We start from the raw sequence: 27,835 nt of genomic DNA, 5'->3' as shown, positions 1-27,835 counted from the left end.
GAGCCTGGGTGAGTATTGAGGCAGAAAACAGCATAATCTTGGCCCTCAGGCGATGGCGCGCATTTGCATTTCCCAGTGGGTGCTGCACCATGGGTACCAGCTGTACTTGGTGCGTTAGAGGAGTACTGCACAGGCTAAAATTTTGCCGCACAGTTCTCCTCTGCATTTCCGCTACGTGTGGAAGTACTTTGAGGATATGTTCACAAGGAGGGCAAATGCTGCAGAATTTCCGCAGCTGAAAATTTTGTGACGGAATTTCACAGCATTTCTGCATCCAAACCATCAGTGCGGAATTTGACAAGAAATCAGCTGCGTTTCCGCGGCTGATTTCAGCAGCCACAGTGCTCTGTGGTCTCTTGTGAGTGCAGCGCCGCTGGCCAGGTGATGCCTCTCCTTTATCACCTAACTGGTAGTGCAGCGCTCACTACAGGCTGCCAGGTACTGAGAGAAAGGCTGCGCTGATTGCGCGAAGGATTAGGCAAGGGAAGCACTGTGGATCCTGAAATCAGATGTGAAATGGATATGGGAAATGCTGCGGAATTTGCCGCTGAACTTTCTGCTGTGGAACGTTTGCAGCATTTCTGCCGCATCTGATCATACCCTAAAGCTCCAGATTTCATGTCAGCAGATCTTGCCATTGATTTTGGCACAGATCTGCAGCTGATTTCACTCTTTCAATGGAAGGGGTGAAGTCTGCTGCAGATCTGTACCAAAATTGGTGCGAATTTTGATGCAGAAATTATGCAAAGTTTACCATTATCTCCTACGTATGAACGTACCCTAACTTAGTTCATAGTGCTGATAGGACGGGCTTGGTTCCCTTTAAAATGGTCTTCGCTTTCTTGGAGTTCTGAAACTTCAAGTTATTCTGTAACCTTGTAAGCAGACTGTGGGAGAACATTAGTACATTTTCATGTTTACAGTTGTGGATATTTTGAAATTCCAGTTAACAAGATGTTAAAGCAATTATCTAAATTGGCGTAAAATTGCCTGGCATCACAGATGAGGCAGCTGGTCTTGGGATATTAGTAAACAGATGGCAAATTTTTAGAAATGTTCCCAAAGTGCTTTTTAAAATTACTAATGGATATTTATACTTTTAGCAGCCATGCTAAAATCACCAAATACATGTGACAAGGAAATTATAACTTTCTTTTTTTTTTCGGGTAATTTTTGATCAAAATATGCAATGACCTTAAGAAAAAGGAATGAAAAACATGATTAGAACCCATTAAATATAAAAATATTCATTCCAAAGCCGACAAACATAATTATTAGGGAGTTTAACATAAGCTCATGAGACACTATCTCTCAAGTTCAAGGCTTAAGTAGTGTATTCAGGAAATTACTTCTTACAGCATGTGGCTGGGGTCCCAGATGTTGCTACACAGATTTTTCAATAACTTCTTTTGCCTAAGAAAGTATGATTTCTGTTTGTGATGTTTTCAACATACTGCATAAAAAATATAATTTGAAGATGTGGATAGGTATCGGGAATATAATTTCAAATTCCAGTTTGGATATGCTTTCGTCAGATAAATCTTTTTCATTGAAGTTAACATGGCAGATAAGGCATCCTGCAGTGTTCAAAAACTAAAAATATCAGGTTTTTCCACATGCAGGATGTAATTGAGCTGTTTACAAAGCTCCGTCACATTTATGGAATATTTTGTTACTACATTTTCTCCACTACAAATGAACGTGACTAAGTTGCTGAAATCTTCAGGTTTGAATACACTTCCGCTTCTCTACATATTCTGTAGACAATATGTCTGCATGTACTGTATCTACCATAACATTAAAGTGTAACTGTCATTAACATTTTTTTTTAATAAACTGCAGTATTTAAAGAGACTCTGTCACCTACTTTTAGCCCTAAAAGCTAAGCTTATGGGCTGAAAGTAGGTGATCCGTAGAGCCCAGGCATGTAAGTAAGTGATATACTTACCTTCCCTGTCCATCCATTGTGAGCCCTGAAAGCCATTACTGAATGCATTCAGTAGCACTGCTTAAGTAGTTCGCCAATTATAAAATTAGAAAGAGCAAACTACTTAGCAGTGCAACTCGAATCACTACATTAGCGGCTTGCAGCGCTGACACATGGGGAACGATGGGGGAGGTAAGTATATCACTTGCATCCTCAGACTCAGCGGGTCACCTACTTTCAGCCCATAAGCTTAGCTTATAGGGAAAACCATAGAAGATAGAATCTCTAACTCAGGTTGCTTTTAATAAATAACAACTCTTGAACTGCTGCCCACCTAATAAAGCAGCTGAAGGCTATAGATAGACAAAATCTACATTTAGCCAGTGAGTATAAACTCTTCACTGTATGGGCGCCTGCACACGAGCGGAAATTCCGCGGCGGGATTTCCCACGGAATTTCCGCCCCTGGAAGCTGCCATAGGATTGCGTTAACAAACGCAATTCTATGCAGACGGCCGCGATTTGGCCACGCGAAATCTCGCACGGCAAACAAATCGCAGCATGCTCTATTTCTGAAACGTCACTCACCGGCCGCCAGCCCCACTCTGCGCATGTGCCGGCTGCCCGGCAGCCGGCACATGAAAGGGCTGGGGCCGCGGGAGGGGTGAGTGCCCGCGCTGCTCTCTGCAAATGCTCGGGTCGGGTCCTGCTGCGAGAATTCTCGCAGCGGGATCCGACCCAGCCGTCTGCAGGCGGCCTATGTCTGCAGGTCTCTAGAGCTTCAGGACACAGTTCAGAAGATAAGAGTGTTTTATTAAATATTGCGTTTAACCCTGCAATCACTTCAGTTCACTCAGAACTGTTATCTTCTCATCTCTCTGACTGGGAGCCAGCAAGCTGAATCCATTCCTCTCCAGTGTACAGTACTATTTGTGTCTTTAAAAAAAATTGAAATGTGAAAGAATGGAAGCAAACTGAAAGCATTTCATTTTTTTGAAAACCCGTTGTAATTAGAGATGAGTGAGCATACTCGTTTAAGGCAGGTACTTGAGCGAGCATCGGTCTTCTCGAGTAACTGATTACTCGTCCGAGCCAATGCAGGGGGGCGGGGGTGAGCAGAGGAGAGAGAGAAAGAGATCTCTCTCACTTCCCCCCGCTACCCCCCGCTCTCCCCCACCGCCCCCCGCATTTGCTCGGACAAGTAATCAGTTACTTGAGAAGACCGATGCTCGCTCGAGTATCTGCCTTAAATGTGCGTGCTCGCTCATCTCTAGTTGTAATCAATGGGGAAAAAATGCCAACGTTAAATTCCATTATTTTTCTCCAAAAATAGAAAGCCCTAATGCAGTTGTGAACAAACCCTTATGCATATAGTGCATGTGCAGAAAAAAAAAATTGGGTCAGATCAAGCCGCGGATGATTGGGGGGAGGGAATCCGCGGCATGATCTGATTGGTTGGGGGGAGAATGTCCCCTCCCATGGGAGGTTCCAGATCAAGTATTTCTTGGAAAGTTTCTGGGTCCACAATCAGAAACCTGGCGTTCACCATCAGAGCCACAGGCCCTATCTCTTTGTCTTTATTTTTTATTTTGGTGCTCTGTTAGTACTAGTCAGGGATACTTTACGCTTACTAGCGATACTAGAAGTGAGGTTAGATCCTTCTCTCGCATATTGGTTTCTAAACCTTGAAGCCACCGATAATAGTGTCTTTTATTAATATACAGACACTATTTCACCCAGTGCTCCACTTGGCTATACATAGCGCATAATTGTGTACTACCTATGATATGGGATATGGCAACTGAGGTTTATTACCTCTGAGCATTTGTGTTGAGTTAACCACCTAGTTACCAACTAGGATCGGTGTAAACTCATTTCCAAGTTTTTCAATCATAATAATCAATAACCCTACTCCATGAGTCCATCATCTAGGTGACTCGTGGTGTGACTAGTTATTCTGACGCTAATCTTCTATACTGTCAGTGCTACGTCAGCACTATACTTGACACCAATACACGTTGTTCTATCATGACAAGGGCTATTGGCTTATTAGTTAATTTGTCCAGTATATCTTAGTATCAATAAATGGTACTATTCAGTTACTTTTATCAGCTCCTGATGAACTACTCCTAACCGAGTAGGGAAACGCGTTGAGCTGTTTTTTCTTCTTCCTTCAGGTAGTTTTTGATTAATTTGTGAATTTTCACACTTATCAAATGAACTATTGAACTGTTATTTCATAAGATAAACTGATATCGTTTTATTTAAAATCTGATATCCATAGTTTTTCTGTCCCCTGAATTACATCACATTGGGATAGATAGGATTGGTGAATCCTTATATCTCATTTTTTGAGAATCTACCTGATGAGATATCTTTGAATTACTCATCACTATACCCCTTGTCTTTAATGTTTAGTCTGTTTTTCGGCCCATATATGTTGTTTTAAAGACTATTAATAGAGGTTATCTTTTAGTTTATATCTGTGAAGGGCTTTGATGGATGCAGTATATATAGACCTCCCCGCCCCTGTGATTAATCCATTATGAAAGACAAGTTGAAATTTATTATAATATGGTCACTATTTCCCAGGTGCCCCAGACCAGCACCCCTGTTATTCTGTCAGGTGTAATTGGTTAATATTAAGTCCAAAATGGCCGTTCCTCTAGTTGGGTCCCACACAAGTTAAGAAAAGTAATTATTGACAGAAACGTATTTTCTTTATGAGATCTGCAGTTTTTTGTTTCCCAGTTTATATCTAGATAGTTAAAGTCCCCCATAATAATTACAATGACCTCATTGTGATTTGATGCTTCATTTTTTGCCTTAGTAGTACATTTTCAATGGCTTCTGTTATACTTGGTGGGCTATAGATAACCCCCTTGAGGATTTTATTAAGACTTTTTCCTCCATGTATCTCTACCCATAGAAACTCTATTTGTTCATTTCCCTCACATATATCTTCCCGTAATGTGGGCTTTAAACAGAACTTTATATAAAGACAAACCCCTTCTAAACAAACTATTATACTGCAAGTTAATTGCCCAGTCACAGTTTTTATCCAACCAGGTCTCCGTTATTCCTGCTATGACATAATTACTTACAACTCATCAACTTTATTGGTCAGACTTCTAGCATTGGTCAATATGCAGTGTAGAAAGTTGAGGTTATTTTTTTATTTTAAGTGTATCCCTGTTAACTGTTCTGACAGTTCTAACTGTACTAACCCCTCACATTGCTCCATCCCTATTTCAATGACTTATCGCCCTTTTACACAGGAGGACAGTCGGATTAATGACTGCACGAGTGCTGGCGTCACCGCTAAGGTTGTTAGTAATCGTGCAGGGCATTTACACTGACAGACTTCACTGCTGGATCGCTGGCTTTTCGCTCAGCACTTCGCCTTCTATGTGAAGCGGGGAGCTTTTACATTGAACGACAAGCCTGCGATCCAGCAATGGTTTTTATGCTTACTGAAAGTCAATGATAAGAACCTGTAAACGAATAGGGAACTATTTTTTTTGCATTTACGCATTTACATGTTTAGGGCCGTTGGGTCCAGATCCTGATCAGTGGATGGGAGTGGTTAAAAACAGTGCCACACACTCTCACGTGTTGCCGACTGCTCTGAGTCTCTGACTTGCAGATTGTCAGTGTTATCTTGCATAGTAGAGCTTCCTCATCTCACTCCTTCCCAGTCTTGCTTTAGTACTCGGAGTAAAATGACTGGCAGAACCCAGAGGGGAGAGGAGCGAGGAAGCTACTCTAGGCAACATAGTACTGCCAGTCAGCGAGTGAAAGACTCAAGGCAGCTGGCAGTGTGTGCTACTGAATTTATCCCCTTCCATCTGCAGAGTTTTAGTAGTGGGGCCGGGTGGAGTTCCCTCCATTTTGGTGGAGTGATGTACCCTGTGCAGTTGCATAGATCGCACACCTCAATTGACGACCCTGATTATATACTTTTTACCATAGGTTTATTAGCAGAAATGATGTACCTGTACTATGTGATCAAACCCTATGTTTATTAAAGATGGTGTCATTTTAGCTAATATGTAAGTTAAGGTTAGTCTGATTTATTGCATATGTTGTGATAAAGCCTAAAAAAATGCTAATTTGTGAGGATAATAAGGTCACCAAAAATCACAAACAGATAAAACAGCTCAAATATGGTAATAATTATATAAAAATTGTTAAAGGTCCACTCCGGTGATTTAAAAAAAAAAATTTCCTTTGCTATGCAGCTATCCACTAGTATATATAAGTCGGCTAGTGTTACTTTGGTTTGTTATTTTCTTCTGCCTGAATCTCCCGGCTTCTTTTTCCTTTGATGGTCATGTGATCTCAGTTCTGACCAGCTCAGTATTTGGTCTTCACTGTGAGGTCTCCAAGCCTTTGCTCGCAGAAACAGTCTCAGTAATGTGGCTGCTGATACTACACAAGGTAGCTAAGGGTGTGAGCACAGACATAATCCAAAGACATGCTGAGGTCCGGACAGGCAACATAAACCTCAACATAATGCAATAGGCAATGGGTCAGGGCAGGCAGCAAAGAATAGCATGTTTCAGAAATGTAGCTGAGGTCAGGGATACAGAGGCCTGAATAGTCAGGCTAGGAACCAGAAAACACAATAATAAGGGCTATGTCACAAAAGAATGGGACCAATTGTTTAGACATCCGCCCTAAGGTGTAGATACTAAATGTAGCAAGTGTGCCAGGATAGGAGGAAGAACTGTTTGAGGAGAGAGCACTGACCCTTTAATAAGTGGAACAGGTTGCCATGGGAGGTGGTGAGTTCTCCTTCAATGGAAGTGTTCAAACAAAGACTGGACAAATATCTGTCTGGGATGATTTAGTGATCCTGCACTGAGCAGGGGGTTAGACCTGATGACCCTGGAGGTCCCTTCTACAACTCTACCATTCTATGATCTTTTCCTTTTTCCTATTCTAATGCTGATTCACACTGAAACTGACAGCTTGCTTTATGTTGCTTTGTGGGGTCAAATGTCTATTTCCATACAGGAAAACTCCAATCCTAAAAGGACAGGTTTCTCTAATATAAAGCCCTATAAACTGTAATTAAATAGTTTATGTACAGTTCACTTCTACTGCAGCTGTGGGATAAAGAGATAATTACATAAGCCATAATCTGTTTGTGCTACAGCAACCTGCACAATGGGAGTGATACTGAAATCTGCTCATCTACAATTATAGGATAAGACAGAATGGCAGAAAATGCTACGTTTAAAGGTGTTGTCCTCTTAAAAGAAGTTATCCGCTATCCACCCCCACTGATCACACGAACGGGTTATTGAAGTCCCCCACATACATGGAGCAGCCAATGAGCATGTGCACTGCTGCTTTATTCATTTCAATGGGAATGCTAGAGATAGCAAAGTTCAAGCGCTCAGCTGTCTCCTTGAAATGAATGGAGCCGCACTGCAAATGCTTGACCACTGTTATATTTATGCGGGGACCTTCAGGACTCCCCTTCTTGTGATCAGTGGTCCGAACAGTCGAATCTGCACCAACCAGCTAGATATTTCCCATCCTGTGGATAGGTTATAACTTATTTTGGAGGCACAACCCATTTAATATAACCTTTAGGGCGAGCACCCACTGGCGTTTTTTTTACCTGCGTTTTGCGTTTTGCGTTTTTCCTGCACAGGCATAGAGATAACATGTGTTCCTGTCCACTGGCGTTTTTTTTGCGTTGCGTTTGCGTTTTTAACATAGGAGCTGTCAGTTGCATATGTGTCCTTATTTTTCTCCATGGAAATTAATAGAAAAGCCGCGAAAACGCAGCGAAAACGCCGCGAAAAACGCCGCGGAAAACGGGCGGAAGAAACGCGGGAAACGCGGCGAAAACGCTGCGTTTTTTCCCCGCGGAAAACGCAAACGCCAGTGGGTGCTCGCCCTTAGACATACATGATCTGTGTTTATTAGTGTGTGTTCTCAAGCTCAAGATGGTTCTTGCGGTATTATTGTAGCTTGACGCCACCAGGAAGTTCCCACAGGGCGTATTCCCGCCGGAAATCCCGCGGTTTGGCCGCAGCAAAAAACGCGAGATTTCCGCCGGGAGAACCGCCGTGGAAAAAGCCGCGGCCGCTTTTCCGTTGTGGCCGGCGCTCCCATAGAGGAGAGCGCGGCCGCGGCGAAAATAAACAAAAAAGGAAAGGTAAACAGACATGCTGCATCTTTTGAAACCGCGGCTGCGGCGGCCGCAGCTGCGGTTTCAGCTGGACTTACCGCAGTGGATTGGCCGTCCCGTGTGGACGAGATTTCTGAGAAATCTCGTCCACATGGCTGGCTAACCCCGAGATTAGCGGCCGCGGCGAAATTCTGCGCGGCAAAACCGTGGCAAATCCGCCCTGTGTGAACCCAGCCTAACAATTCACGGCAGTCAACAACCAATAGACACTGTGCTGCTAGGACCTTTGACAAGTCACCCAACCAGAAGCTCGTGGTGTGATATGGGCGTTCCTGCATACAACCCCTGTCAAACCCCTAGCTTCCTAGTGGTGTCAAGGTACAATAATACCGGTCCTTGCAATGCATAGGAGGCCAAAAGTATTATCCAAAAGATATGTAACGAAGTCTGAGAGCAACATTTTTTTTAAATCCTAGTAAGAGATAATATATTGCAACTAATATCCTTGAAAAAGAATCCTATCCTTATATTCTTACTGTACATGCAGCGAGTTACTATAGAGACTAGACCCCATGGACAGCATCTCTTCATCCATCACCATTATTTACTGTGTATACATACACCAATTTGATAGGCCAATTAAACGCACAATCCTAACATGGCAAAATGGCAATGCAATGGTATCCAGCGGCTTCACTCAGCAAGACTTTGTCTATTAGTATCGCCTTAGCCAGCCAGGTTTTAGTGTTTCATCCAGTTCATTTTACAATTTCAGCCTATTTATTGGCGCCATCTAGTGCCAACACATAGGTAAAGGGACTAGATCACAAAATGTTTGGTTTCTTAATTAAAACCAGATAGACACACTTTTCCCATTTTTCTAATCTGTTTTAATTTTTTGATTATAGATTTTTTTTATTCTGTTGTTTAACCCCTTAAGGACATGGCCTATTTCAGCTTGAAGAACGAAACGATTTTTTTGTGATTTTCATCTCCACTTTTCAAAAGCCATAACTTGTTTATTTTTCCGTCGGCATGGCAGTATAAGGGCTTGTTTTTTGCGTGGTGAACTGTAGTTTTAATTGGTACTATTTTTGTGTACATATAATGTATAGTAAGGCCGGCTGCACACGGCCGTGACGGGCTTCGCCGCGAAATTCCGCGGCGGAGCCCGTCACGGCGCCCCCCCACCCAGGAGACCCCAAACTTACCTGCGGATCCGACGTCCTCGCTCCCGCCTGACGCTTTCCCGCCCACCTCCGCCGCGTCATGTGACACGCCCACCGCGTCACATGACGCTGCAGCGGTGGGCGGGGAAGCGTTTTCACGCTATCTTCCGCTGTGCTACAGCGGGAGATAGCGTGAACGGACGGCTTCCATTGACTGCAATGGAAGCCGTCTGCACATACACCCGCGGCAAATAGAGCATGCCGCGGTGAGGACGGGTGAATTCACGGTGCGGGATTCCGCGGTGGACCTATTTTTAGATGAAAAACCCTGGAAGCTCCCATAGATTCCTATGGGAGCTGAAAAAAAAGGAAGGGGGAGGGAGTTTTTTCTGCGTCTGACGCTGGGAAAAGAAGATAGCTGGCTCTATTTTAGGTATTTAAGCTAATAGTAGCCACGCTGCAGCGTTTTTTCCCCTGCGATATGCTCGTGTGAATGTAGCGAAAACACGAATTAATGTCAGAATTGTGGCTATTCTTCACTATTGCGTTTTTCAGACTCTTGTGACCAGTGTCAAATCGCATACGCTCGGCCTAAGTGACAGGATACATTTTTTCTGCAGGTCAGTACAATTATGATAATACCACAATTATATTTTTTTTTAGTTCATTCCACTTTTCCGTAATAAAAACCCTTTTTTTTGGAAAATATTTTTTTTCTACATTGTTGCATTCAAAGTCTCATAACATTTTTTTATATTTCCATGGATGGAGCTCTGTGAGGGCTTGTTTTTTGTGTGACAAACTGTTGTTTTGATTGGTACCATTTTGGGCTGCATAGAGCTTTTTTGATCACTTGTATTGTATTTAGCGCGGCAAAAACTGTATAAAAGAAAACAACTAAAAAATAGAGGCAAAATGCTTATATTGTTCGCTTTGCCTCTGTTTTTTAGTTTTCGTGTTTTTTGGCTTTTGGTTTTGTTTTTTTGTTTTTTACAGTTTTTGCCATGCAACATAAATCATCTGGTTCAATATATTGTACAAGTCATTACAGATATAATGATACCAAATATTTAGATTTTTATAGTCTATTTTGTACAAGTACGCAAAAGGGTTTTTTGTTGTTTTTTTTACACTTTCTTTATTTTTTACATCCTTGTAGGGTAATTAATAGTGATGAGCGAGCATACTCGCTAAGGGCAATTGCTCGAGCGAGCATTGCCCTTAGCAAGTACCTGCCCGATTGAGTCAAAAGATTCAGGTGCTGGCAGCGGGCAAGGAGCTGTGGGGGAGAGCGGGGAGGAACGGAGGGGAGATCTCTCTCTCCCTCTCTCCCCCCTGCTGACTGCCGCTACTCACCACTCCCTCGCCGGCCCCCGAACCTTTTGTCTCGAGCGGTCAGGTACTCGCTAAGGGCAATGCTCGCTCGAGCAATTGCCCTTAGCGAGTATGCTCGCTCATCTCTAGTAATTAAACCATAACAGCTTTAATCACTATGATATTTCATTATTGTTCACTATAGCAATCATAGGCCATGGGATGCCAAAACACCAGCATTTGGTGTCCGGTTGCCATGGCAAACCATCGGTCCTCCGCTCTTACAACGCAGAGGGCTGATGACACATTCCATGCAATACTGATTCTTCTTTCAACAGCTGCTTTGGACTCCTCATCTTGTTTATCAGTTACCTACCAGATCATTAATATGTATATTCCCTGGTTATTTTAAGGTGTATAATACTTGATACTTTGCACATTAACCAGCATGGTGGCTCAGTGGTTAGCACTGTTGCCTTTTAGCGCTGGGGTCTTGAGTTCAAACTTGTATGTTCTCCCTGTGTGTGGTACTCCAAAAACATACTAGCACACCAGCATTCCCTTACACTCCAAAAACATACTAATAGGGGTACATCAAGTGATCTACAGCGCTGCAGAATAAAGCCCCCTTTACACACAATGATTATCACCGAAAGTGAGTGATAAACGTTACATGTAAACACAGGCAGTCCTGCACTATTCATTCAATTGTGGTTTACAGCTGTTTTTTAGACTACATATAAACTATCCTTTGGCTGTTTAAAAGACTTTCTTAACAGTCTACTGTGTTTGCTTTGCATACATAATGAGTACGCTGTTTACTCTGCCAGGAGGAGAACAATAGAATCCTGCCGCCCAGCTGAGAAAACAACTTGTGGAGGAAAATACAGATGTTTATCACCTTAGTGACCAGCCCATTGCCTTTTTACGTCCTAGCTTGCTGGGCCTTAATCCCTGAGGACATAAAAACATGTTTCCTGCAGGGATCAAGGCCCTGCAAGCTGAGAACGTGACAGCTCCATGCTACTGGCTCCTGGAGGTAGCCGGCAACCTGGAGCTGCCATTCCAGGCCGCGGGACACCTCCCCCGGGCACATGATCGCCGGCATTTACCGAATGCCGGCGATCATGTAAAAGTCAATAAAAAGCTTTAAAAATCATTGGATCCATCAGGGCAGCTGAAAGTACTTCTACACGATGTCCCGCTCTGTTCTGGCCTTCTGGGTCCCATCGGCACCTTCTGCACATGCGCGCCAGATGTCCTACGTTGCGCACACACGCACAGAAGGCACGCGCGGCCCGGGAAATTTAAAAACTCTCTGGCTCCCGGCTCCCATGTGTAGCCGAGATCAGAGAGATGTCACCGAGAGCCGTTGTATGCGGTTCCTGATTACATGATCGCTGCTATCCAATAGATAACAGCGATTATTTAAAGTAAAAAAAAAGTTTAAAAAAGTTTTAAAAAAAAGAGGAAAAAGTTTCATCTTCCCTCACGGATCACATCATACAAGAAATTGTATATCTAAATGATGTAGCTGATTGGTTGGCCCATGTAGGCTAATTGTGGCAGCAATAGAGTCCAGATGCTCATATGTAAGCCTGAACATGCCTGGAGGGAGCCTATAATTAATTTTAATATGCAAGCCAGCTTCTCAACAGCTTTTATATATTAATAGGATTTTAAATCCACAGCATGTCAATAGTTTGCTGCAGTCAATTATTTCTTGGCTCCTAAATTTGAAAAGTGTAGGAGCCAAATGAAATTTTTAGTTGCCCAATTTAAATATATATATAATAAATATTTTTAAAAGATGCATCTAGAGCCGTGGTGGCGAAACTATGGTACGCGTGCCAGGGGCGGCATGTAGACACCTCTGTGCTGGCACGCACGCTGTTGGCTGCTCACCACCGTACAGAATATTAGCTGGGGTGCCGTAGCAGCGCTGATCCCAGTGTACACTCTGACATCAGTGATTGACACTGGATAGCTGGAGGGACACTTTATGCATCTCTTTATATAACTGGTAATATTACTGGGGCTATTGTGGGGTTGTTATTATTATTGGGGCTACTCTGGAATTATTATTATTACTTGGGCCAATGTGGGGTTAATATTACTACTGGAGACACTGTGAGGGTAACTATTACTATTGGGAACACTGTGGTGGTCACTATTACTACTGGGGTCACTGTTGTGGTCACTATTACTACTGGGGACACTGTGGCAGACACTGCTACTGCTGTGGCCAATATAGAGGACACTAGTACTACTGGGGCCACTCTGCAGGTGGCAACGTTCCTTAACCTGACTTAGGGCATGTTTACACATGGCAGAAATGCTGCGAAATGTCTGCAGCGAAAATTTCCGTGTCAAATTCCGCAGTCTTTCCACATCCAAAAAACATTGGAGCGGATTTTGACTAGAAATCAACCGCATATCTGCAGCTAATTTTATACTATGCAGTGCTCTCCTCATCTCCTTCATAGGCTTCCTGCTGTCAGCGCCTCCGGCTTCAGGTTCCCAGCGGCCTGGTTAGATGCGACGCTGCTGGTCGGGTGAGGCTGGTCAGGTGTAGCTACTACAGGCTGCTGAGAACTGGAAGCCAGGGAGCGCTGACAGTGGGAAGCCTTCGGAGGAGGTGAGGGGGAGCACCACGTAGTATAAAATGGGCTGCGGGTACACAACTGATTTCCAGTCAAAATCCGCATCAATGGTACTCCACTGCTACAGCTAAGGGGAAAAAACACACAGCATCCCTCCCTGTCTATTTTGAAGCAGCCCTGTCCTTTTTATAATGATGAAGGTAAAAATCATATGTCGTGATAAGCCCCGCCCCCTGACATGTTGGCACTTTGCTATAAGTAAGTGGGTTTTGGGTTGCAGTTTGGTCACTCGGTCTCTAAAAGGTACGTGATCACTGATCTAGGTTTCATGTCCACGGGGAAATTCGGGCCCACACGGATTCCACCCAGCCTGCAGATATGAGGCCTTTAAATACATTTACTCACCTGTCCGGACGCTGCGGGGCTCTCCTCCGTCGAGACCCTATCTTCTTTCTTTTGCATGGCAGACGTGCTCAGTGCGCTGGCCGACATGCCGTGCACATGCGCCATGCTTTCTTTTTTTTAAAATCCCCTGCTTTCCCACGGTCCACAGCACGGATGCAATGACAGCTGCGTCTGTGCCGCGGATCTGGATGGCATCCATAGGCTTCAATGGAAGCCTGCGGAAGCCGTTCGTGCATGAGATCTGCAGAAAATGGAGCATGCTGCGGGTGGTTCACACGCCAGGAGAAAATGATATCCGCGGGTACTTAATTAATTGCGGGTGCCCAATGATTCTATGCGTGCAGATCTCGCGTGCGGGAGACCCGTGCAGATTTTTTAACTCTTATTTCCCCGTGGACATTGGGCTCTAGAGTGCTCTTTCCAATATAATCTGCACAGGTCATCCAAAGCTCTCCTCTCAGTATAATATGCACAGTGCAGTTCATTAGTATACACAGAGTCCCCATTGTAGTAAACAGCTCTAGTGCTGCCATTGCAATACAGTTACCACATTCAGAAGCCCCCTTGCACTATAACAAGCACATCTAGAGTGTCTCCTCATGATATAATAATCACATCCTGAGGCCCCCTTGCAGTTCAGCAATCGCATCTAAAACTTAAACCGCCTTGCAATTTAATTACATTCAAAGCCTTTCCCCATTATAATCACATTCAAGCCCCACCAATCCCACCCACCGCATTAAGGCCTCATGTCCACTAGTAAAATTGAATTGCGGATTCCGCATTCAATTTTGCCCTTGGGAATCATTGGCCATCCGCGGTCAATTAAATTGAATTTTGCACCCGTGGATGGCATTTTAATAGATTTGCATTTGTCACGCGCGGAAGAAAAAACGCAGCATGTTCCAGATTCTGCGCGGATTGTATTTTTCTAGTGGACATGCGGCCTAAGAAGAGCAAAGCAACACCTGCTCACTCCATTACTTAATTTCATTACAGGGGTTGTCCCAAGTTATAAAGGTATCTTCTATCTACAGGATAGGGGATAAATTTATCATGAGTGGTGGTCTGACCATTGGGGACCTCACTGATCCCAAAAATGGGGGTCCCGAAGGCCTCATGAATGGAATAGAAGTTGCACGTGACCGCCGCTGCTCCATTAAATTTCAATGGGAGATCCAAAGATTGTCAATTGTTTGTACTCGGCAATTTCTTTTTTTTTTTTTTTTTAAATCAGCATTTATTGAATTTTACATGGAGAATACAGACATATAGTACCAAACTAGGTCATCAGGACAATATCAAAAGCATCAATAGCTCTATAAAAATATACTTAGTTATAATGCAGGGGGGAAAAGGCAGTGCACAGCCCGTCCCCCGGACAAAAAAAAAGCCCAAATTATCTCCAAAACACTTACATTTAATAAATGAAAACAGAGTGATAAACAGTTACACATAAGATGAACGAAGACAGACAGACGGAGACAGAAAGAATAGATGAGGGAAAGAAGAAGGGAAGGATATGGGAGGGGGGAGTGGGGGAATTGTGTATAGCTCTCATATTGCCCACCAAGCGTAGGGACCCATGTCTCTCCATCAGAGATGTGGACTCGCCACCTTCAACACTTGAGGCACCCCCCGGGACTCACAGATCTTTCCGCAGCAATCGCCAATGATCCCAAATGAGTATGAATTTCTCATGTGTTCCCCTCAACCAGCTAATGAGCTCCTCAAGATTATACAGGAGATCAACCACATCGACTCATTGATCAAACGTGGGAGGTGATTTCTGCAGCCAATTCGTGGTATAAGTGCCTTAGCAGCATCCAGTAGAAACACTACCAACCTATGCTTCAAAGGGTGAAAATGCCCAGAAGGCCGCCAAAGGAATACCATCTCAGAAGTAATGGTGAGGTTATAAGAAGTGAGTTTCCGCAGAACACCCTCCACCGACCGCTAAAAGGGAGACAGCAACAGACACTCCCACCAGATATGTAGGAAGGAGCCCACATCGGAGTCACACCTCCAGCATCTGTTATGGGATGCCATTTTGTGGTCAAATAACCACTGTGGAGTCATGTACCACCTGACCAGTAATTTATAATGGTTTTCTATAAAATAAATATAAAATACAGGCTGAGTGTCCGCGTGCAGTCTTTAGTATCAGATTAGAGTCTTTCATGGAGAGGGAGACACCAAGTTCCCTCTCCCAAAAAATGAGGAAGGCAGATTTGGAATTGACTGGTGGCAACTAGAGATGAGCGAACCTACTCGGCCACGCCCCTTTTTTGCCCGAGCGCCTCGATTCTTGAGTACTTTCGTACTCGGGCGAAAAGATTCGTGGGCGCCGTGGGTGAGTGGGGGGTTGCAGCGGGGGGGGGAGAGGGAGAGAGAGAGGGCTCCCCCCTGTTCCCCGCTGCTAACCCCCGCTCCGCCACACCTCCCCCCGCCCCCGGCGCCCCCCAAATATTTTCACTCGAGTACGGCAGTACTCGAAAATTGCGGTGCTTGATCAAGTAATTACTCGAAACGAGTAGGTTCGCTCATCTCTAGTGGCAACACAAAATTTTACCTCAAAAATGCTATTTTCCTCAGACTGGATCCTCTATCACCTAATATTTTCTCGAAAGAAGTCAACGGTCTGGTGGATTTATGGAGCTTTAGGAAATCCCTAAAAAACGCCAGAAATGTGAGCTATCTGTAGAAAAGAAAGGGTTTGGTTTGGTAATAAAGTAATGAGAATTTCTTCTACCTTGAAGTGCGCTAGTGCTTGGAGATTCATAAGTTGAAGCTTCTTAAATTTCCCCCACAGAGAGGCAGTGCAAGGGTCCCCCTCCCTGCTGACGACCCTATTAATTAACCTTAATGGAGTAGCAGGAGAGGGTGAGGGGGCCAGGAAATCCTTTAGAATGTCCCAGGTCTCACAGGGGCCCCGGAGCAAAGGGTTGAACAACCTACAACCGTATCTGCGTTTGGAAGGGAACCACAGATCCTCTAGAAGGGTTTTACCATGGGAAGCCTACACCAGGGATTGGAGTAGTTGGTCCTTTATCGGAGCAACCAATTCCAACCAGTAGCTAAGTTGAGAGGCCCTATAAAAGTCGTGTACACACGGCATTCCGATCCCATCCACCAAAACCATCCTTCTCATGAGTCTCCAAACATAGCCACAGAAGCTTGAGCGCAAATCTTTAAAGAAACCCGTAGGGAGATATATAGGGAGCATACGAATTTTATATATAATCAGCGGTAAAACGTAAGAGTTGAGTATATTTTTCCTACCTAACCATGAGATGAGGGGATGATCGTAATCCCTCAGTAAACTCTTGACCCTCGATAGGAGAGGAGTAAAATTTGTTATGTAGAGATCTTCGTTTTTTTTAGTTAACTTGACGCCCAGGTAGTCAATTGATCCCTCGCACCATGCATAAGGCAAATTAGTTTTAATTATCTTGCAGTGGGGTTCAGGGATAGAGACGTTTAGGACAGTGGATTTCTCACAATTAATCTTGAAGTTAGAAAATGAACCGAATTCCTTCATCAGGGCAGCAAGGTGCGTTAGACCTTTTTCAGGGTTTGTGACCAGAAACACTATATCGTCAGCGATCTAAGCCCTGAATATCCGGGTCCTGTCTAATCTTCTGTAGCAAAGGCTCTAATGCTAGAATAAAAAGCGTTGCAGAGAGAGGACATCCCTGACGTGTGCCATTTCTTATTTCAAAGGGGGGTGAGAGTATTTCGTTCACCTTTAGCCTAGCATAAGGGTGAGCATAAAGGGTAAACACAGCGGAAACAAATTCCCCTGGGATATTATAGTGTAAAAGAGCAGCTTTCATATATTGCCAATCAACCTGGTCAAATGCCTGTTCCGCATCGGTACTAAAGGGAGCCAGTGGAACTCCATGAGTCTGCGCGTAGCACGTAGCATGGAGTAGACGAAGGCAATTATCCCTTCCTTCTCTGCGACTCACAAACCCAGTCTGCTCACAGTTAATTAATTTCGGGACGAATTCCTGGAGCCTCGCAGCTAACAATTTAGCCCACAATTTGACATCGAAGTTAATAAGGGAGACAGGTCTGTAGCTGCCACAACTCTCGGGGTCCTTATTTTCTTTATGGATTAGAGTGATGTGAGCCTCCTGGGCCTGTTTCGGCAGTGCCCCACCCTGTAAAAGGACGTTGAACCGCTCCGTGAGCGAAAGAGAAAAGCCGTCAGGGCCTGAACTCTTACCAGGGGGACAGGCAGTAAGACGTCTCTACACCTCAGATACAGAGACAGGCTCTATCAGGGAATGAACCTCCCCCTCTCCTATACTGGGCAAGTTTAAAGAATTAAGAAAGGCAGATATATGGGCGTTGGTGTCCCGCCCCTTACTCTCCGATGGGGAATGTTCTTTGAGATTGTAAAGTTGAGAATAAAAATATTGGAATTCCTTAGCAATATTGCTTGAGGAGGTCTCTAAATTCCCGGAGTGAGTTTTAATGAATTTAATGAAGTTTTTAGCTCGGGCCTTCTTTATCAGGGCTGATGTTAATTTACTACCCCAGTTGCCCTGGGCATAAACCATTTGTTTGAAGTAGAGATGTTTCCTATTAAACTTAGAGGTCAGCAGGAGATTTAGTTATTTTCTTAGTACCGTTAATCTGTCTATATTGTCCTTAACTAGGAATAATTTCGCTGCTGACTCTAGTTTTGCTATCCCGCAGAGCTTGTCGTCAATTTCTTTTTGCTGTGCCTTTTTTGTTCTAGACCCTAATGCTATGAGATGGCCCCTAATATACGCTTTGTGAGCCTCCCAGACAGTGGGGAACCCCACCTCCTCTGAGCCATTTAATTCAAAATATTCTTCAAGAAGCTTTTCTAGCTGAAGCTTATCTCCTAAGGAGTCGAGAAGGGATGCATTTAGGCGCCATCTCCATTCCCGGGGGGATGTCTGGATTGCATGAAAATCTAAATGTATGGGTGCATGGTCCGAAACAGTCATCGAATCCATCAGCGCTTCCTCAATACGAGATAGAAGGACTGAGGAGACAAAAAATTAGTCTAGCCTCTGGTGAGAGGAGTGGATTTGGGAGATGTATGTGTAATCCTTAACCAACGGGTTTAAGAGACACTATGCATCCATCAGCCTAAAAAAGGACCAATAATGGATCTTGCAAATGACAAGTCAGACCCATCAGGGACAGAGCTGTTAAAACTGCTTGTATCATCACACTTCAGCTACGCTGAGTTAGGTTTCAGCCACCAAATGATCGTCCTTCGTTTTTTTCTTTTTCCCTCTCGGTGATTTGGAGGTCCCCGCCGTGGTCCAGCGTTCGGGCATCGTTAGTGTTGGGAGCCTCGGGAAGTCCGGGAGGGGAAGCCAGCTCGGAATGTCTATAGGGCTTAAGTCCAGGAGTTTCCAGCTGTCCTGCAGGTCTTCTAGCATTCCAATATTTATTCTTCTGCCTTTATAAGTTATCCCCAGGCCAAAGAGAAATAACCATTAGTATCTAATGTCCTTAGCTTTTAGGGCCCCCAGTAATGGCCGTAGTATGCACCTTTTGGCTAGGGTGGTAGGAGCAAGGTCTTGAAAAATTTGGATTGGTACATCAGCGTAGCGCAACTCCTTACAGCCTCTTGCTGCACACAGTATTTCTACAACATCAGGAAAGGAAAGAATTTTGCATACCACATCTCTCGGGAGGTCAGAGGCTGGTGGCTGTGGTCTGAGCGCCCTGTGTATGCGCTCGATTAGGATGGACGCCATTTTGTCTGGGCCCACCAGGGAACTGAAAATTTCCGCAGCCACTTTACGAAGCGCATCCACCGACCAGGATTCTGGAAGTCCCTTGATGCGGATGTTACATCGACTGTTACGATTTTCTAAATCCTTCTGCATCAGGAGCGCTTTGTTCAGCTGAGCATGTTGCTCTTTGAGAACCTGGGCTACCCTGATAGAGTGAGCTGTGATGGCGGCAGAGGAGGACTCCAGGTCTTCTACACGGTGACCCATGTGTTTATTCTCCTCCTTAATCTCTGAGAGATCAGCTAGGACAGGGTGCAGGGCATTCATTATTAAGGTTTTCATAAACCCCTATGATATGGGCTCTCCTTCCTCTCCCTCTGAAGAAGCTCCCTCCTCCTCCAACTCCTTACTGTGAGTGCTGCTCCTCTCCTGCAGTGACGCTATCTTAGGTGCCATGTGCGGTGATCGGGCATTCCTGTCCTTCAGAAAGCGCTGCATACCGGCTTGTCCTCGCTGCAGTCGGGGGGTCCCCTGTATCTCTCCCTCTCGATCCCTGCCAGTCTTGCCCATCTCAGGCTTCTGATTGCTGCTGAAGTACTTTGTTAGAGTGCCACTGAGATGGAGCTATCACTTCAAGCCTCTATCCAGCTCAGCGGTTAGGCTCCGCCCCCATACTCAACAATTTCTAACGCTCCCATCGACATCAATGGAACAGCAGCATACATGCGCAACCTCTGCTCTCTTCATACAGGGACCTTTGGGACATCTACATTAGGGATTGGTGGGGGTCCCGGGGGTTGAACACTATAATCCCTGCCCTGGCAATGACCACTTGCAGCGTAGATGTATTTGATTCCTCAGTTTTTCTGCTGTCTTCAGCTCTCCTCCAGCTGGTGGTAAGTTTGTGGGATTCAGAGGCTGGTCATCTGGCAAGCTTGCTAGCTGAATAGGAAATACTTCATTCATTACAGCCACATGTCAGTGGGTCTGGTCGCAAATGGTGAGGTCTGTCGGGTTCCATCATAGTGTTCTTCATTTAGTAGGAAAAAACTGTGCTCTATTGTTTGTACCAAATGTGATGGAATCTGAACAGAAGCTGCTAATGGAGTCTCTGACATAGATCTGAGTATAACCTGAAGGCTCCTACAAATGGGCGTATTTGTGCACGTTTTTGAGCATGTAAAATTTAGGCATGCAATATGCAGAAAATACAACCCACAATGGGTTTGTACATATTTCTCAATTTTGCGCATTCATTTCTCATTTCTCACGCAAAAAAAAAAAATAGAACCTGCTGTATTTTTTTTTAAAGAGAATAAATATATTTTAATAAGTTTAATTCACTTGTAGATTCAAAATTAAGTACTTTACATTTATTATAGCAATAACCAAAAGTGATTTTTTTTTTTATAGGCCATTTGATTACCCTTTCCACCTTGCGCAATTATTTTTTGGTTTTATTTGGGAAGTATAATACATAACTCAGGTATTTTTGTTATATGAACTAATTTAAGGCAAAAAGTACTAATCGTAGTGTGAGGCTTCTCTAAAACTCTTTATTTATCTGATCTTTTTGTTGTATAAGGGGCAGGGAGGAGTGGGGCTAAGTTCCACCCCACCCCTGCCCCGCCCCCTCCCATTGCAGAGAGGGACAGGGTATATCAGCCGGGCGTGAAAACCCAACCCATATACGCCTGTCTGAATAAGCCCTAAGAAAGGGAAGGTCCACAAACTCTTTAGGCTTTATGGAAAAAGGCTGAACTAGATGGTAATTGTCTTCATTCAGTCTAACATACTATGCTACTATGTTCGCAAGTCGTTCAGTCGTTGTTCACATTTAGGCCTTAGTCAGACGGGCGTTTTTTCGCGCGATTTGCGCATGCGATTTGCGCATATATAGAACCAATAGTTCGCTATGGTATCGGTCACATGTCCGCTTTTTATGCGCATATGCGAAAAATTATCGGACACGACGAATCGCAGATCGCGCCTATCTGCGTTCTGCGTTTTATGTGCGCACCAAAATCATTTTTTTCGCCGGTCAGACGAAGTTTCATGCGCATTTAGATGCGCACGGCGATTTTTCTCCGGTCAGACGGGCGTTTTGCTGCGACGATTTACGCGGCTAGGTGCAGATTTTTCCCGCGATTTTTCGCCGCCGGACACGCGATTTGCGCATGCGACATGCGATGCGCAAATCGCGTGAAAAAACGCCCGTCTGACTAAGGCCTTACTGTACTAGTGAATGACTAAACAATCGTATTTACACGTAACTATGTGTGAACAATTATTATTTTTATGCCTGCATAAAATGAACGAAAAGACAAAAATCTTTTTTCATCGTTCAACCGTTGGCCGCGTTTACATAGAACGATTATTCAAATTTGCACGCTTCTACGATTTTTTTGAACAATAATTGTTCCGTATAAAATGGCGCGAACAGACGGATTAGAAGCAGCACACAGTCTCTGGCAGGAAACAAGTGTACTGCAGTGTGTGGAAGCAACAAACCTATGAGGAACGCCCTGTCACCTGCAGTGGGTTTCATGTCACCCTAGAGACCTGGTGGGCAGGTTTTGTCCAGCATTGTATTTATCACAGTTTAATTACCAACAGCCATTATTTCTCCTATGATAGCATGCATCTGCTCAGCACGTCATTATTTTTACATTTTAACAGTCCTAATTTTTTTTTCAGGATATCAATGAATGTATACTGGAAAATTATGCAGAGTGTTCCAATCCAAGGTTATTTTACATTATACCATATTTTTGTGGACAACATCCCAAATGCAGGTAAGTAGAGTGCTACAAATATCAATGAAAACAAGGATCAGAGGGTCATTTACAAAAGTCAGTATGTTCCGTCATCATTCTGTTTCCCATTGGTTAATTGTTATCTGGGCTGGTTTTTAATACAATATTAGAATACATACAGCTATTACAGTCTTCAATCAGAGCTGAGAGCTACATTAAAGCCAAAAGCAGACGGCCATATATTAGGGCCGCGTGCTGTCCGTGTATTCAACAGACAACACATGCCCCATTCTATGCTATGATGCAATTCACATGCATGATTTTTCATATGGACTGATGTCTGCTGTATGAAAAACCCCATGGCATGACCTATTCTCATCTACGGATGATAATAGAACATGCAATGTGCAGGGTTCATGTAGATTGAACAGAACACGGATGGATGCACCTCATATTACCACCGTATGCCTATGGCTTAAGTCTTTTCTCTAACTGCCGCCAGCATTCATTGATTTTTCTCTGCTGTGCAATTATATTGTACAGATGTGTCCACCCTCAACTTGGCTTTAGTTTTGTTACGGTCTACAGATTGCCATGATACCAATTCAATACAGTCTCATGCTATTAAGTAAAAAATAGTATATGTTGCTATATGCCCACATGATGGAATTTTATGCCCACATGACGGTGCCATGACTTCATGGGCAGATTGGCTGTTCAGTGCACCCGGAAAAATTGCAGTGGGCCGGTCACATTCTGGGGCTGCAGGCAACTACCGCTGCAGTAGCGGCTGCTATAGGTATCCTAACAACCACCCATACGCCTCTTGATGGTGACTGCTAAGGTGCTTTATTCTGATGCAATAGCCTTTTTACCGCGCTGCATCAGAAGCCTGCCACAGATCTACCGTACCAGGGAAAGCGGGTGCTTGGCTGTTGGACAACAGCCTGGCACTTTCTCAAACAGCGGAGACTGGAAAAAATCCCTGCTGTTTAACCCCTTACATCCCATGGTCAATGCAACTGCAGCATGCAAAAGGCTAACAGAGGGAGTGGGCTCTCTTTCTTACCCATCAGACCCCACAATGTGATCATGCGGTCTTGATAGGTTGCTGTGGCACCTGGAGGCTTAAATATGGTCTCGAGGGCTGCCAGCTAAGGTGGCCTATAAGGCTCAGCCTCTAGGCTTATTCACACAAGCATACGGCCGGCCGATATACGCTATTGTGTGATGCATGGGGCAGCGTATATACCGTCAGGTGGAGGGAGACCGCTTAGCTGTCTTTCCCTTCCCTCCCCATCGTTGACTCTCTGCAAGGGGAGGAGGTGGGACGGGGCAGGTGCTAGTGTGCTGTTCTTCCGCCCCTTGCCGCTGTTTGCAATGGGAGGGACGGGGTAGGGCTTAGCTGCACCGCATCCCGCCCCTCCTATTGCAAATAGCGGCAAGGGACGGAAGGGAGAAGAAGAGGGGGACGGTGTTTAGCAGTTCATGTGAATAAGCCCTCTAGCTGAGCTTCAAAGGATTTTTAATACACTGCTATACAGTAGTCAACTATAATAATCAACTACAACCTGGGCATAATCCTCTGTGAAAGAGCCATGGGAAGACATAATTACTTGTTTTTATCCACAATCCTTCCCCTTTTCTCCTTAGATTCTGATATGAGACAGCATTAACTATATAGTTTGTATGTTTAAAAAAAAGCCATCGGATGAGATTGTAGGATTATTTAACAGGGTGCTACTGCTAACATTTGAAAAAGCATGGGGCATGACCACGGAGCATCCTCAGAGTGCGCTAGCTGTGCTCCATTCAAAAGCAGGGTTGAAAGCAGAGCGTCAAAATAGCGGCGCCCAATGTAATAGCTGTGCTCCAATTTATCCTGCACAGCCAGTTGTGCAGTAACGAAGTGTATATAAATAGATATGTACAGGGAATTAGTAGTTCCCTGCTCCCCTCTTACTTATGATCATGTCTCAGCTACTGCTGGTTACTCTGTGGCATTCTGGATAGAGCTCTAGAGTTTCAGACTGTGTTGATAAAGTTGTCCACAAGAGGGAGCTCTGACACAAGCAAGGCTTATTGCTAATAGAAATGAATGAAGCTATTCAAGTACATTGAAAAGCTTCCAGAAAAAGGCTCTGAATTTCTGTGTAGCCTCATGCAACACAAAAGGCCAGTAGCTATCTTAGGACTGTGATGCAGCACAGAATTCAGTATGTGAGAGGAAGAGGAAACAGCACATAGAGGTCTGCAGTTATAGTGGTCGAGGCTGTTCCTACGGACAATTCATAATCCATTTGCCCATGCCGGGGAGCTTCCAGGAGTAAGACTACCATACACCAAGAGGGTTATGATGACTCGGGGGCTGAAGAAAAGACTAAATGAAGATCCGGTCAGATCACTGGGGCAAAGGACCATATAGCGTTGTTAGGAGACTCTCTCTCCCCACAATTGCTAGACACTGAGGTGCAGAGAAGAATGACCAATATGACAAAGGGGTCAGTACTCGGAGGAGCCAGATGCCATCTGTAAGAGGACTTGTTTCCCTGCAATGGGATGTGGAGATACGCTTGCAAGCATAGGAAGATTATGCCACCATAGTATAATGTGGTCCAAGGCCTTCCAGGGTTTAATAGTTCTGCTGTAGTAATGTAATGTGTCCATGATGTAAAGTGTGAAGTCAATTATACGTATAATGGCGCAGCAAGACATCTGAAGAGGAGATCATACTTAAAGTTGTATGTAACATTATGGTAGTACCATATGTTACTGTATGAGAGACCTCAGTGGAAATGGCAATGGGCGTCCTGTGTGCTATGAATGTAACTGCTACGGAGCATGATATGTCATGGCCTACTGATGATAGGATTAAATAAATCAGATACTCCTCTTGTAGAGGGTCCCGGCTCAGTTCTAGTGTCATCCAGAGGATTTGAGGATGGCTCTCTTGTTGGTGGTTACGGTCTGAGTGCTGTGGACCAGGTTCAGGCTGGTGGTGTTGGTTGCATTGTAATGTTTGCTGTCCTCATGGAACTTTGACCTTCCTCATTTAAAGGGCTTGGGGAAAGAATGATTGAAGTCAACTTTTACTGAAAATTGATCATTTAAATTTGAAAGTTTCACAACTCATCAAGCCTAAAGTATACAATAACCTGGAATTTTGAACACTGTAATACATGCACTTCTAAAGCTGAAAACATGGCTGAAAGTTATGTAATAAAAAGAAAACATTTTTATCTTTCCCTTAATCATCATCTGGATTGCATCCCAGTTGTGGCAAATTAATAGCAATCATGATATTCTATTTGCACAAACTATTTTAGATCCTGCAAATCACTGCATTTGTCTACATGTAATGGGAGAAGAATAGAGGACAGATTTTTCAATGTTTCATCATCTTTGAAATTATGTCTTGTGATTTTTAAGAAAGTCCATTGCTGTATACATTGCGATGTTGAACAGTATTGCGTGCTGCAGACAACATTTTGCATTCCCTTGTCTTTTAAATGCAAAAGGACACTAGCATAGTGGACATAAAAATACATTGTAATTTTTGAACATGTTCTGTTTGCACTGAACCTCGTGAAATGGTATTGATTTCACCCAACCAGATGGCACATAAAAAATTGTCTTTTGGTTCACTCGATCAAAATCCTTATCACGCTCCACCCTCTTAAAATAAATGAAACTTTTATAGTTTCCTATGGCCTTGATCTCATTACATTATGCAATGTCCTCAACACTATATAATTACACTATATAATTTCTGTATTACCCTGCACAGCGAGGCGACATTATTGGAACCCTTTTTGGCTACTCTTTGGTCGTACATGTAAAACACATTACTTTGTTGACAACATATGAATGTTGGAAGTATAGCAAGATAATTATTTTATAATAATCAAGTGTAATACTCTCATGCCTTGCAGAAATGCCTCTTGCTTTTCCGTGCATAAAATTTCTCAGCTGTATGTAAGTACAACAGCGCTTTCGATTTGTGCTCTTCCAGCGGGTTGATTAGACTGCTAGCAGTGCTTTGTGCCATTCTTACGGTACTTTCTTACAGTCAGGAGTTCCTGTTTCACCATTAGAGATCGGTGATATTATGAATTCTTGAATCTAATGGCCCATTTACACGTAACAATTACCTTGTGCGTCTATGAATGATCAAGGCACTTATCAATGTTTCCAATCTATTATCTTGGTCGGCATCTTTATCCAGAGCACAACTGAATCAAGCCACTTAAATATGGATCCTGGTAATCTTTAGTAGGAAACAGTTTGACAGTCAGAAGTAATGTACACGTTGATCTTCAATTACTGACACGAAGAAACATTGCATGGCTTTTAAAATAATGCTCCTTGGCCAATTCTTTCTTGTGTACATGAATCCGCCATTTTTTTGGTTTATCTAGAGACTGTAGAGATGTTAATTCATCAGGATTATTGCCCACCATCATCTAAATCCAGTGTAATCACATTGGGCTTCATTTATCAAAACAAGAAGAAAAAATGTTTTTGTTTTCCACACCAATTTATCAGAACTTGGCTTACTTGTGGGTAGTGGCTCTGTTAAAACAAAAACTAAGTTCTGTCTAGTTGCCATGGACAACAAAGACAGTTTTGATATTAGACACTTTTGATAAATAAGCAGATGTTGTGTGAAAATGTTGGTGCTAAAGGGGCGTTTGATTTGTAAATGATTTTTGATTGTTGTATGGCCATGGTTATGCGTCACAGGCCTTGTGACTTGCTAAAGTGGTAGGAGTCAGATCTGCATATAGCTTCTATTTGTCTGGGATTCCTGGCAAATGTGGCAAGGACTGTCCTGCTGCTTATATAAGATCTCTTATTTCATCTTGTTAACTACAGTACATCCCGGGGTGTGTGCGCCCGCGTTTAATGTTCAATGTTTGTGTATTATATGCAGATCAGCAAAAACTGAAATAAATGGAGAGCCATTACTTTGAGTGAAGTAGTATTTTCAGTTTGGGTTCAGATTCTAATTTGGGCTTCTTGAGACCCATTTTCTAGGTCTTTGGACTTGCTTTCAAGTGGATGTGCTTTAGCTATGTAATATTCCAAGAAAGTGTAGTCTAAGTTAAGGTTGGGACATCGACACAAAAATATCGATAGTAGATAGTATTGACTATCGCTGAACAAACTATCGATTATTGTAAAATATCGGTGGAAAACTATCAATATTTTGATATATCGACTTTTTTAAATGCTGTATAAAAATAAAACAGGTCTAGGGTTAATAAAGCAACACAATCAACAAAAAAATTATAGTTTCTTTTAAAACTTTAAACTGTTGAATATATTATTAACTTATAACTATTAATAACATCATTAAAATATATTTAAGTTACAAATGAAAATAAAAAATTACAGATGAAACATAGAATTACAATTAGGTATATGAGAAGAAGTTGTTTATCATTGGCCCCAATAATCATTATCTAATGAGCCAAGAAATATATTAATTGGCTCGTATGCTCTCCCTTCAAAATGCTCTGGAGCAAACCTTATTGGTGACAAAGAGTCACCTCACACTTGCCAAAAGTTTCTAGAACTTGTTTATAAGTTTATTAGTGCCTAAAACAAAACTACATCCTGTACAACACAAAGGAAAGGGTAGAATTTAAAGAATGAAAATCTGATCACTAGACCACAAGACACGTTGTTTCTTTACAAAAATTGATATTATATCGCCTTAAACTATCGTGTTACCAATATATCGGACACAACAATATCGATGAAAAGTATCGCCAAACCATTG

The 27,835-nt window shown here is 43.4% G+C and overlaps 1 protein-coding gene across 1 annotated transcript in view; it reads left to right on the top strand.

Moving 5' to 3' along the window:
• UST (uronyl 2-sulfotransferase) overlaps positions 1-27,835 on the top strand; it is a 257,124-nt gene that overhangs the window by 222,672 nt on the left and 6,617 nt on the right. Inside the window, exon 6 of the mRNA XM_066605452.1 lies at positions 21,992-22,089. Coding sequence (XP_066461549.1) covers positions 21,992-22,089 — 98 coding nt within the window. The remainder of the gene's footprint in view (positions 1-21,991; positions 22,090-27,835) is intronic.

This window comes from Eleutherodactylus coqui, chromosome 1 (genome assembly GCF_035609145.1).
Source record: "Eleutherodactylus coqui strain aEleCoq1 chromosome 1, aEleCoq1.hap1, whole genome shotgun sequence".
Lineage (NCBI taxonomy): Eukaryota > Metazoa > Chordata > Amphibia > Anura > Eleutherodactylidae > Eleutherodactylus > Eleutherodactylus coqui.
This window is presented reverse-complemented; position numbering and strand designations above follow the sequence as displayed.